At 46.2% G+C, this 12,250-nt stretch overlaps 2 protein-coding genes and 1 long non-coding RNA gene across 3 annotated transcripts; 2 read left to right on the plus strand and 1 right to left on the minus strand.

Annotated features, from left to right (window-relative positions):
* Nucleotides 1-1,024: 1,024 nt before the first annotated feature.
* Nucleotides 1,025-6,750, plus strand: LOC143512035 (Golgi pH regulator). The gene is made up of 14 exons (XM_077001900.1): nt 1,025-1,249; nt 1,359-1,418; nt 2,098-2,201; nt 2,289-2,395; nt 2,525-2,626; nt 2,721-2,841; nt 2,945-3,025; nt 3,260-3,369; nt 3,890-3,978; nt 4,411-4,503; nt 4,773-4,868; nt 5,195-5,284; nt 5,491-5,556; nt 5,653-6,750. The coding sequence occupies exons 1-14, from the start codon at nt 1,208-1,210 to the stop codon at nt 5,857-5,859; spliced, it is 1,368 nt and encodes a 455-aa protein (XP_076858015.1). The 5' UTR covers nt 1,025-1,207; the 3' UTR covers nt 5,860-6,750.
* Nucleotides 6,184-11,510, minus strand: pdzk1 (PDZ domain containing 1). The gene is made up of 9 exons (XM_077001899.1): nt 11,426-11,510; nt 9,924-10,135; nt 9,537-9,765; nt 9,320-9,456; nt 8,968-9,163; nt 7,802-7,998; nt 7,509-7,727; nt 7,020-7,328; nt 6,184-6,898 (listed from the first exon to the last, which is right to left on the minus strand). The coding sequence occupies exons 2-9, from the start codon at nt 10,128-10,130 to the stop codon at nt 6,839-6,841; spliced, it is 1,554 nt and encodes a 517-aa protein (XP_076858014.1). The 5' UTR covers nt 10,131-10,135; nt 11,426-11,510; the 3' UTR covers nt 6,184-6,838.
* Nucleotides 6,986-11,931, plus strand: LOC143512036 (uncharacterized). The gene is made up of 3 exons (XR_013130343.1): nt 6,986-7,732; nt 9,380-9,774; nt 9,908-11,931. It is a non-coding gene; the product is annotated as an uncharacterized LOC143512036 (long non-coding RNA).
* Nucleotides 11,932-12,250: the final 319 nt, after the last annotated feature.

Raw genomic sequence — 12,250 nt, forward strand, 5'->3', positions numbered from 1 at the left:
AGCACTTTACCTCACAACCTTCCTTTCCTCCATGACCTCTAAACAACAACCTTACCCTTATTCCCTTATCTGCATTTGAATCATAATCATAAAAAATATCTAGACTAGCGGTTAAAAAGTTAAAAATATCTCAATGCCCTCTGAATGCCCTCTGAATGAATGTTCAGCAATGAAAAACAGTATCAGTTTTGAAAATGTATCAAAAGTTACAAAAGTAGGCTTCATAGTTAGTAATAATAATAAAGATGCTACCCCCACATTTGGACGGCTTGACTGTGACTGATTACAGTTTGCTGATGGAGCCTCCTGCCTCCTCAGTCCTGCTCTGCGACTGCAGTTGACAGACCTCATGACTAGAAGAGCTCAGAGGTGAACTGGACAGTCAACAGGACAGGCTTTAGCTCAGCATCCATCTTGTATCATCAGGTCGTGACTGGGCCCACAGGGCCTCCGTAGCTGCTCTCACAGACCTCCTTCTTGTTGGCTGCAGTGTGTGCTGACTTCCTGGACCCTCCACACTGCCGCTGTTGGGCGCAGGGTGGGTTGGGGAGCTGTGACCCAGTGTGGCAGGAGCCCACATGGTCTGATATGAAACATACAGTGCTAAATCTTGGAATTCTTCATGTCGCCTGTTGTAGTCTTATACAGCTGTGATCTGGTTGGCCTCTTCAGCACCACAGTCCAGGTACACACAGTACTGGACATGACTCTGTGCCCACATAGCCTACTCCCATCACAGCAAAGACATAGGTTCAATCATCTTTTAAAAATCGTGTTGCCCTTTTCATTTTAACTGATTAAATGTTCAAATAAAACAATTCACAACGTTAAACAAATGCTAATAAAAAAAATTATTGTTTTATTATTGTTATAATTATTATTGTTGTTGTTGTTGTTTTTGTTGCTAAGCTGTGTGCGCGCTTACACTTGGCACAAGACTGATGCGATATCGCCATCTAGTGGTGAATCTAGAGACACAACCCGCGCACGCGTGTGAGTAGCGCGAGCGGCGCTGTAGTCGTACAGGAAGTTGCTGGCGTCATCACCGTGCGACGGAATGAAGTACATTGAAATGAAGACCACAGCCGATACGAAACTGACAATGTTTCTAACAATGATTTTTCGATTTCGTCACTAATAGAAAATTCATAAAAAGATAGGGTAGTGTTAGTTATATGGAATAATTTGAAACGCGTGATCAAGCACTATGTCTTTCTTCGTAGATTCAGTGATAATGTTCACCTCTCAGGTCAGTGTTTCCTCTGCTGTAATTGTCGCTCACACCAACATTCACCATATAAACGTAAATGTGGTCACTACCTACATAATCTGGCTAGTTTACCCCTCTTCTGTTTCAGGTGCTGTTTTTTGGCTTTGGCTGGCTTTTCTTTATGCGGCAGCTGTTTAAAGATTATGAGGTAAACTGTTAACACACAACAGTCCTTTATCACTTCACACCAGTTTTATAGGGATGCACCACAATAACTGACTAATAGCTCGTGGCCCGATACTTAATCTCGAATGGATTAATTTAATCCCGAAGTGAGCTATTTGGGCACATGCAATCAGCCAGCTTCCTTTAAACTACCCTAAAGAAACGACCCTCGGCACAACAAGTCCAGGACTGAGGGCTGTTCTGAGAGTTCACAAATGTCACCAACACCAGATTATATCTGCTGACAGATTATGCTGCAAAGGAACACGCACGTGGACATGTAAACAGAATGTTGTCCACGTCGTCAACCTGTCTCTTCTTTAATCATTCTTAGATTTTAATTTATTCTTGGATTTATAAACAATCCAGTATAATGTGAGTGCTGCTGACTAGGTCTGTTTGTGGACATGAATTTACTGAAATTCACAAAGAGGAAAGCTAAATCTTCCCACCTGTGTACAGATTTTCAGTGTGTGCAGATTTCCCTCTTGTGTGTCGGTAGCGTACTGCTACATGGCCTTTAGAGCAGTGACGTGATGCTTTATGTTCTGTCAGCAGAAAGGGCTGACCCTGATGAGTGTGTCTTCCCCAGAAAGGGCTGACCCTGATGAGTGTGTCTTCCCCAGAAAGGGCTGACCCTGATGAGTGTGTCTCTTCCCCAGGTGCGTCAGTACGTGGTGCAGGTGGTCTTCTCGGTCACGTTCGCCTTTTCCTGCACCATGTTTGAGCTGATCATCTTTGAAATCCTCGGCGCGCTGAGCGCGACGTAAGTGTCTCGGCCAGGTGGAAAGCTTGTACGTTTGGGTCCTCTTAATGTCTGTTCTTCAAAGTCATGTTTTATTTGCCTTTACAGATCCAGATACTTTCATTGGAAACTGAACTTGTATGTCATACTGCTGGTTCTAATCTTTGTGGTGCCTTTCTACATTGGCTACTTTGTGGTCAGTAATATACGCTTACGTAAGTAGATCCTCAGTTATGTCAAACCTAAATATTCTTTGCGTGTGATTGGTGGTGATGATGAGGTTGTTTCCACTTCTGCAAACACTGCTTCACTGACGACGATCTTCATCTCCTTGTGTGTCCTAGTGCACAAACAGAGGTTGCTCTTCGCGTGCGTGGTTTGGTTCACCTTCATGTATTTCTTCTGGAAGCTGGGAGACCCATTTCCCATACTGAGTCCGAAACACGGTAAGGCTGACGCGTCCCTCGCGGGTGGCGTGATGTTCATTGCTGAAGTTTGACTTCTAAATACTCCACGGTAACGACCCTCTCCGGCCCCCAGGCATTCTCTCTATAGAGCAACTCATAAGCCGTGTGGGGGTCATCGGCGTGACGCTGATGGCTTTGCTGTCTGGCTTCGGTGCTGTCAACTGCCCTTACACGTACATGTCCTATTTCCTGAGGTAGGTGCTCACAGGCAGGTCACAGGCTGTAGAGGCTAGAGCAGTTCGCTGCAGTGCGCTGTTGTCAGGACGTTGTGAGAACGTTGTGCCTCCTCCCCAACAGGAACGTGACGGACAGCGACATCCTGGCCCTGGAGAGGCGCCTCCTTCAGACCATGGACATGATCGTCAGTAAGAAGAAGAGGTGAGATGTGAGGGAAGCCGTTAATGGACGTCGAGAGGGAGAGAGAGGTCGTCCAGGGGTCACCACGCACTCTGAAGCTTCAAGCACGCTGGGCTGATCTTCTCTTCTCTGTCCAGATCAGCACTTCAGCCTCTGACATTAACGCGAGGGGTTTATTTTTCCTAACCAATAGCAGTGCTGCATTAGCCTACACAGGCCTGCCTTGATATCGACCCAGTGCTCTTCCCTGTGTAGGGTTGCCATGACGAGGAGGCAGATGTACCAGCGTGGCGAGGACCAGAACAAGCAGACGGGATTCTGGGGCATGATCAAGAGTGTCACGTCCTCCCCGTCCGCCAGCGAGAGTATCCTCTCACGTCCACGTGGGCACGTGGGCCTCGCCGAGTTGAGATTTGCTGGGTGGCACAGGTCATCTTGGATTTACTCAGATATCTTAATAATGCGGGAGGAGTTGAGGATGTGCACTGCGTAACAGGCTGCGTTTGTGTTGGACATCTGTTGACTGATCTGGGCTTTGCGTCGTGAGCTGAGGAGCTGTGCTTAAAAACAGCAGCTGTAGGGCTTCAACAATACCGTGTGCATCAAACATTTCTATGTTATATAGTCTTATATTCTGCATTCTATATTCTGTGTTTGTAATTTGCTGAGGGGTGAGAATCTGCCAAAGATAATTTTTTTACAGTTAAAAAATTCTTGTTTTTCGCTCATACTATTTATGGTATTAATTTTAAACTATATAAATTTTTAACTAGACTATTTGAATTATTGTCAGATTCCACAGTAGTTGGGACTGACATTCACATTCATCAAGTAGGGGGAATAAAACAGTGTGTGATCTGAGGCTCCTTGATGGTGGACGTCCAGACCTGTCCCTGATTCAACAGGAAGTGGACGCACTGGAGGAACTCAGCAGACAGCTCTTCCTGGAGACGGTGGACCTGCAGGCTACGAAGGTGCCGTGTGCACACCCCACCCACACACACCCCTCCTGCACACACCCCACCCGCACGCACCCCACCCGCACGCACCCCTCCCGCACGCACCCCACCCGCACACACTCCACCCACACACACCCCTGCAACCTTCACTGGGGTCCTGGACAAGGGCAAACCTCTCACTCATGTACACGGGCCAGCCTCTCACTCTTGCTCGATCTCTCTCCCTCTCTCTCTCTCTCCCTCTCTCTCTCTCTCTCTCTCTCGCCCCATCTCTCCTCATCTCTTTTTATCTCAAACACACTCAGACAGTGTTTAAGCTTCTGTGTTATCAACCAGTGTCAATCATGGTCATTTTAAACAATTAGACAGGAAATTTCCTGAATTAAAAAATAATTTTATTTTATTTTTTTTTTATTTTTCACTAATCCTGTTTCATCTCGTCAGCAGGAGCGGATAGAGTACTCAAAGACTTTCCAGGGGAAATACTTCAACTTTTTGGGGTACTTCTTCTCCATTTACTGTGTGTGGAAAATATTCATGGTAAGCATAAATTTGTTTCCCAGTCAAACTCGAACAATGGAACACACACACATACACACACACACACACACACACACACACACTGATTAACTGTCACACACACTGCCATTAACTGAGGGCTGAGAACGTGTCAGGGCTCAGTGACTGAAGTTCAGAGGGTGTGTTCTGGCCACCCTTCTGTTCAGTGGTGTGGCCATATTCCACAGGATGTTGATGTGTGTTCCTGACGGAGGAGGAAGGTGTGAACCTGCCTCTCTTCTTCTGCGCAGGCTACCATAAACATAGTGTTTGACCGTGTGGGAAAGACCGACCCGGTGACGAGGGGGATTGAGATCACGGTCAACTATCTGGGAATTCAGTTTGATGTGAGCCCCTTCCCTGAGCCTGTCCACACACACACGCACACAGACACACGCGTGGGCAAGCACAAGTCTATGCGTTTGCATGTTGCAGACGGTGACTGTGTTCCTGGCCTCTTTCTGCTCTGGTTATGAATTAGTCACCCCCGTGATAGGTTAATGTTTCTCCACCACCAGCCAATGATTGAGCTGCTCACCCTCGGAGCAGGGGGAGGGGTCGCTTCTCCGCCTCTGATCTGAGATCAGCTGTCTGATGTTCTGGCTCTGTCATAGGAAGGTGGTGTTGTTCACGCCTCTGTCATGTTAATTCCTCAAACTTCACTTCTCCACAGGTGAAGTTTTGGTCTCAGCATATATCTTTTATCCTGGTGGGAATCATCATTGTCACGTCTATAAGAGGGCTTTTAATTACTCTCACTAAGGTAAAGTACTTTAATTACACTCAATAAGGTAAAGTACCTTAATTACACTCACTAAGGTACACTCACCTCTCTTGTTTGACTCTTATTTGGGGCTCTGATAACACTTAATGTCCATTAAGTGATAAGTCAGTGTGAGAGATACTCACCAGTGTAGAGTTTAATTTATGTGATCATCCTGGAAACTAACATGGATCTCTTTTCTCCAGTTCTTCTACGCTATCTCCAGCAGCAAGTCCTCCAACGTCATAGTTCTGGTGCTGGCCCAGATCATGGTAACCGACTTGCAGACAACCACAGTTACCGCTGCGTGTCATGGGTGGTGTGTTGCGTGTGGAGGGCTCACGGTTGTCTCCGTCTCGTCTCCGCAGGGCATGTACTTTGTCTCGTGCGTCCTGCTCATACGTATGAGCATGCCCCTGGAGTACCGCACCATCGTCACCGAGGTCCTGGGTGAGCTGCAGTTCAACTTCTACCATCGCTGGTTCGACGTGATCTTCCTCGTCAGCGCCCTTTCCAGCATCCTCTTCCTCTACCTGGCGCACAAGCAGGCGCCCGAGAAGCACATGGCTCTGTGAGCCCGTGAGCGCCACCTAGCGAGGAGGAGGAGGAGGAGGAGGATGAGGGCCGGCGTTCTCCTCCCAACCTGCTCCCTCCTTCCACTCCTTTCTAAGTGACCTTTATTTCTGTTGGGACTGAGTGATTTGGGTTTCTCCTTCGTCTCCGTTGGACCGCTGTGGTGCTGGCAGCCCGTATCGACTTATCTGCGCCGCTTGGACTTGGACTTGCACACACAAGCCAACGCCAAAGCTCACGGTGTGAATGTGATTTGCTCGTGTGGACGTTTAGATGCAGTACACACAACCTCACAGGAAGCGTACAGAGTGCAGAAAGTCAAAGACTTTAGCAAGCAGGTTTGTTTTTACTGGTCAGTTTATTTGGTCTTTAAATCTGGTTTAGATTACCCAGATTGCACAGGGGTGCAGTTCCACTCGTCCATCAGACCTGACATTGACACACCTACATTGACACTGAAATTTGAATGACACTGTCAGTTGAACAGAAAAAATGTGTTAAATATAAGTGTACAGAGTAAAATCAATTCCCAAGAGCATTATTGTGCAAAAAAGCGTAAGATATTGATTTAGTTTACAGAATCATAAAACAGCTCTTCTTCATCACGCCAGGCCGCTGTTGTCAAGGAAGAATCGATGGCTGTACCCAATTCTTCATGTCAGGGATGCTGTCTGGATAAGTGCTTCTTGTTTAAGTTGTTGAATGTTCAGTCTAAATGTGAGGGATGTCCTCCACCGAGAGGGGAGGTCTTCGGACACTCGAATAAATAACTTTTTAATTATGCCTGCTGCTTTTCTTTTGATCAGTATGCAAAGCTGCTATGTCATCGGACGGAGTTTACCACTGTGCTCCAGTCAGATCAGCACCGCAGCTGTTTACTGCTTAAAGTAAAAGCGATTTACCATGATCGTGCAAAACTGATAATGTAAAAAAAAAAAGACATCCGAGTAGTCCAGTGTGAGCAGAAACTCGGCTGTCTTCTCAAAGCCTCTCGTCTACACTGTCTCCCGCCGAGGAGGATGAAGAGGATGAAGAAGGTGTCTAAAATAACAGAAGAAGATTGTTAAAAGAAGCAATGTAGTGTCAGACATTTTAGACAGACACATTTTAGTGTCAGACAGCCGTTCCTCGGCTGCGGTGAGCTTGTTTAATAGGCACTCACCCTCGCGCGAGGTTGACCCGGTGGCGTGGCTGACCTCTGAGGTCCAGGTTCCTCTAGGGTGACCTCAGGCTCCGTCAGCGCGGCCGTCTGGCTCGGGGTCAGCAGGCGCTGGGTGACGGGGATCCCTTTGGCTTTCAGGTAGTCGTACGCCTCCTTCTCGGCCACTAGGAGGACCAGCGTGTCTCCGCTGCTGCGGATCATCCCCACCACCTCCTCGTGCATGCATTTCTCCACATTCAGCCCGTTGACCTCCACCAAGATGTCGTCCTCCGCCAAGCCGGCCCGGTCTGCCGCTCCGCCTTTAACCACCTGACGCGTAGTGGATATTCAGAGATTGTTGAACCAGCTGTGGTTTATTTCTGTATATCTGTATTAGCTGCTTATTAGCTTTCATTTATATGGACGTGATGACGTGGTCTTGCCATAAAAAGCGTCCAAACTAGCACATGGTGCTCTTAAACTCTGGGAATTCCATTGAATAACTCCCACCTGTTTGATATATTGCCCCTGAACTCCTTGGATGCCATTGAGGTGGAAGCCGTATCCAGCTCCAGTCTTCTCCAGCCGACACAGTTTGGGTTTGTAGGCTCGTTCCGCAGGGACGGGCGCGGCAGGGACGGGGTGAGGGTGCGGTTCTGCCTCAGCCTGGATCATCTCGGGGCAGGAAGCCCTCGTTTCCGCCCAGTAGAGCAGAGGAGACGCACCGCCCTGCGGTAGGACAGCACGCCGTCAGCAGCGTCGTTTCTGCTTCGACAGTTACGCGTATTTGAAATCCAACTTACCATCTTGTACATTTTGTCCGTCTCTGCATCGACCACCAGAAGGCAGCACCGGTTCCCAAGCCGGCGTATTTTGTCTACCACCTGTTCGTGTGTGTGGTGGTCCACCTCCTCACCGTCCACCGCCACCACACGGTCCTTCTCCCGTAGGCCTGCCCTCTCTGCAGGACTTCCGGCGTCTATTTCTCCAATGAAATGACCTGCAGGACAGAAATATGCTGCAATATATAGATGTTTCCATGTATAGATGTTTTGTACCGACTCGGACGGACAAGCGTTTTATTTCTTGTGTAGTATACAGTATAGAATATACAGCTGGGTATTTTGTTGAGAGAAGGTTGCGTTGGGAATACTGATGCTGTACAGAATCTTAGTGATGATCAAATTGTTATAACACATTTCTGTCAGGGACATGACATCTCCATGTATGTGTGGTGTTTGGTCTTTTCCACTGCCAATTTTAATCTGTGGTAAAATATGTATTTGTAAATAAATCTATAGGGAGTAATGATCTATTTTCCTGTGTTAAGCACCATATAGAATGCAGTGGTCCCCTTAAATCCATCATGCGCTGGGAATTCTCATATGAGAATGTATATTTAATTTAACATAATTTTAAATCGCCATGTTTTCCTGGGTATTAGTCATGGCATGGTAGTGGGCGTTGCGCTGGTATGATTAAATCAGCGTTGCTGGACTTTTTCGTGTGTCAGTGCCATCGCTGAATTGGGAATGGAACAGATGGCTTCTGTGCAGTGTAACCCTGGAAGGCACGTCTACTAAATAATAGTGGCAAGGCACGCTGCAGCTTTGCAGGATCTGATGATGTTATTGAGGAGTGCACATGATGAATATGGGTGTGTGTTGCAACAGAATAGTGCTACACTACAGTTGGTTGCTATCTTCCTTTCGCATGCTGTCCAAGATGCAAAAAAACCCACTTGGTTACTTATACAAGTAGACGTGCTGCTCTTTGTATGTCTGTAGGGGTGATTCTGCGTTTGTGTCAGGCTTTGCGCTGTATGTGAGAAGATGAGTTGCTCATAAGGGGCAATGTGGGCAGACTAACAGCATCTCACCCTGAACCCTGTGAGAACTGTGAAGTGGAGAACAGGAGGAGGGTGTGGAGCTTTTCCGCTCCAGCCTGGAAAAGCTCAACTACCATATACCTGGCATTTTAGGGTCATCCATAAGGAAGTAGCCGTAACCGTTGGGCCCCTTGGTCATCTCCAAAATGCGGGGGGTCTGTGGGAGATGCTTCACTGTGGCTAGTCCCGCCCCCAGTGTGATGCGTTTATTCTTGTAATATTTATCTGTGGCTGCATCCACCAATAAGAACATCAAACCTCTTTCTGCAGCTTTGACCTAAGTAGACATAGATATAAGCTCCATATTAATGTCATTCTAAAAGAGACCTGTAAGTCAGTAAGAGCCAGGTGTCATGATGGTCTTACTGGTCATTATAGGTCATTACAGGTTTTTACACCGTTATTGTGTTTATAGTGTTAGAATGTTGCTTACTTTTACTACAATTTGATCATGTGCAGCACTCTCCACATTTTCTCCGTTGATCTCCACCAGGCGATCACCTGCTTTGACCCCGGCCTTGTCAGCAACTCCACCCGCGACCACATCCACCATGAACACCCCCGCTTCACCTGGGAACACCAAGGCACGTTTCAGCTCACAGTCTATAAATTACACATCCATGGGCCCATTTAAAAAGGCATAATCTCACCCTTAGTGGATTTGACAGAGAAACCAAAGCCACTGGTGGACTTCTGCAGAAAGCAGAGTTTGAGTTTAGGCGGTGGGGTGGCCACCCCGTTTGTGGTGGGCGGGGCCGCAGTGGGGCGGGACTGGGGGTCTGCCAGGTTCAGTCCTTTGCCTTTGGCCAGTTTATATGCTTCCTCCCCAAGGACATGAAATGTGACACTCATGCCGCTCCTCTTCACCAGATCTGCAACCTGATACAGGTGAATAAAGCAAGCATGCACTTCTCAACTCTGACAACTGTCTGATAAGAGTCATGACCCCACATTATAATCTATAAAGAAGCCATTTCAACTTTAATGTGGAAGCGTCCAAGCTTAAAAGCATGGTTTATAGTTTCAGATTCTAGAACCTGGAGGTGTTCCAGGTCGTCCACGAAAGTTCCATTGATTCTGATGACGCGGTCTCCATCCCTGAGTCCAGCTAGCTCAGCAGGACTGCCCATTTCCAAGGCCCGGATCAGATGGCCCTCCTCCCCGTGCTCGATCCTTAGGAAGAAGCCGAAGCTCTGACCTTCTCGCTTGGTGAGAGCGATCACTCGAGGTTTTGGCACATCCATCCTTCCTAATGGGAACGCACAATTGTGTAGTCTTTAAAGTAACCACACCTAACAGTAAACTCCAGAATGATTCTCCAGAATACCTGTGCAGAACCGTTCTTATCATCACATGTGTATTATGTATTTTATCATCGAAGGCACTCACACCCATCATGTTATACATGCCAAATTACTTTACAGCAGACGATGCTGTAAAAAGGTCAGTGGTGCTGCTCAGGGTTTATCAGTGAGGCGTACTCAAATCTAAGAGTGTAAATACTGGCAGTGACAGCATGTTAGACATGTTTCCATTGGCCAGACTTTTATGTGCGGTTTCTTTTAAACAGTGTCAATTTTAAAACAAAATTGTAGTAATCAGTGATAATTGATTATAATATAGTAGTTAAGTGTAGACATTTTTATATTTCTTAGATCAATCAACTCTTGTGTTGTTTGGACGGTCCAAGATTACTGGAGGTAATTTGAGATTAATAGCATAATCATAGCAATTATCTTCAGCCATAAAAACAAAACTGATTCATTATTGTTCATATAAAATGTACCAGACTGAAAAACATAATAATAATAATAATAATAATAAGATGAAGAAGAAGAAAAAGAAAAAATATGCTAATATGCTGACATTCTCAGAATATGATCCGGCTCTTTGATCGTTAATTGTTAAACTGGATGAGCTCTGACGAAGTGCGCTCCTTGAGGGAATATGTGCACTTTGCCTTGATAATAAAGTCAACAATATCAGTAATAATCTGTGCTGAGCATGACGAGAGAGTAAGGCTAATACCACAGGGGGATGAATCAATAGCTATTCATACACTGTAGAGCATATTTAGAATATTTTATGCAAAGAAGCACCAACATTTCACCTAAACACCGTGTGCTGTAAGCATTACTGATAAGAACTAGAAAATACCTCATTAACCATTAGCGTATGAGCTCTGTCACCCTTACACTGCGTAGGCTAAACCTGATAACTGAAGAACCTATGAAAGAGAAGGTGTACTATAATGAAACGAGAAAAGAAATTCTATGATATACGTGTACCTATGTTTTCACTGGTACATTTTATAAAGACATCAATCCAGACACATTCTTGAAGGTAATATAACATTTACTTTGTGGAGTTATGCATTGGCAGTATGTGTTCTCAAGTCATAATTTGTTCATATTTAAAGTCTCTGATGTGCTGGACAAGCCCGAGGGCCTTTTGTATGGGTCTAGGACTGATGTGAAGCCTCTCGGGTCCTGATGGGATGCCACTCATGTACTGCACAGGACAGGTAGACGCCACTTACCTGTATGTCGTCTTGACGGGCCAGTTGTAAGGAGCTGCTCTCCTCTCTCTGCACAGGTGTTATCTAGTCATGCCTTGGTGTGAAAAGGACTTTGACAGACCAAAGGTTGAGCTAAAGGCTGAGTTATTTAACCACATCTTGTGGCTTGAAGCCTGTTCACTGTGTTGCTATGTATACCCGTAATCAACCCAATGAACTACAGCAAATCCAAACTTTTTTCTGAACATTTTGACCAAAGGTGGCAGAGAGGGGAAAGGTCTGTGCTGTTTGAAACTAATGTTGGATTCCAATGCGATGTGACAATGTGAGTGTTCTTTGCCTGTTTGTTACCGATCCTTGTGCTTTTTCGGATAGTCTTTTTAATGAAAAATGGCTTTTTAAAAAGAGGTTGTTATATTTACAGATGGCTCAGTCCTCATGCTTTTGCACTTTGACTTGATGGCCGCTCATTTAAAGACATTCATTATTTAAAGTTGCTTGCTCATAATAAAAGTTGCTCAAGTTCATTCTTGTAAGCTATTTTCCATTATTGGTTATTTCTTGCTGTTGTTGCTAACTGACTAACAGTCCTGACTAAACTAGGAGACCATTTGTGGATGCTTAGTTCTAGTGTGCCTCCACCATACCAAAGAACACCCCCCACCACCACCATCCCCATAACCCCACCACCACCCCCACTAAACCCACCACCCAAACCACATCTCCACCATCCCCCCACCACCACCCTATTACCAACACAACCATGTCCACCACCCCCACTACCCACACCACCACCCCCACTACCTCCACCACCCCCACCACCACACCACAGGCTGGTGCTACAGT

The sequence above is a fragment of the Brachyhypopomus gauderio genome, chromosome 4 (assembly GCF_052324685.1).
Source record: "Brachyhypopomus gauderio isolate BG-103 chromosome 4, BGAUD_0.2, whole genome shotgun sequence".
NCBI lineage: Eukaryota > Metazoa > Chordata > Actinopteri > Gymnotiformes > Hypopomidae > Brachyhypopomus > Brachyhypopomus gauderio.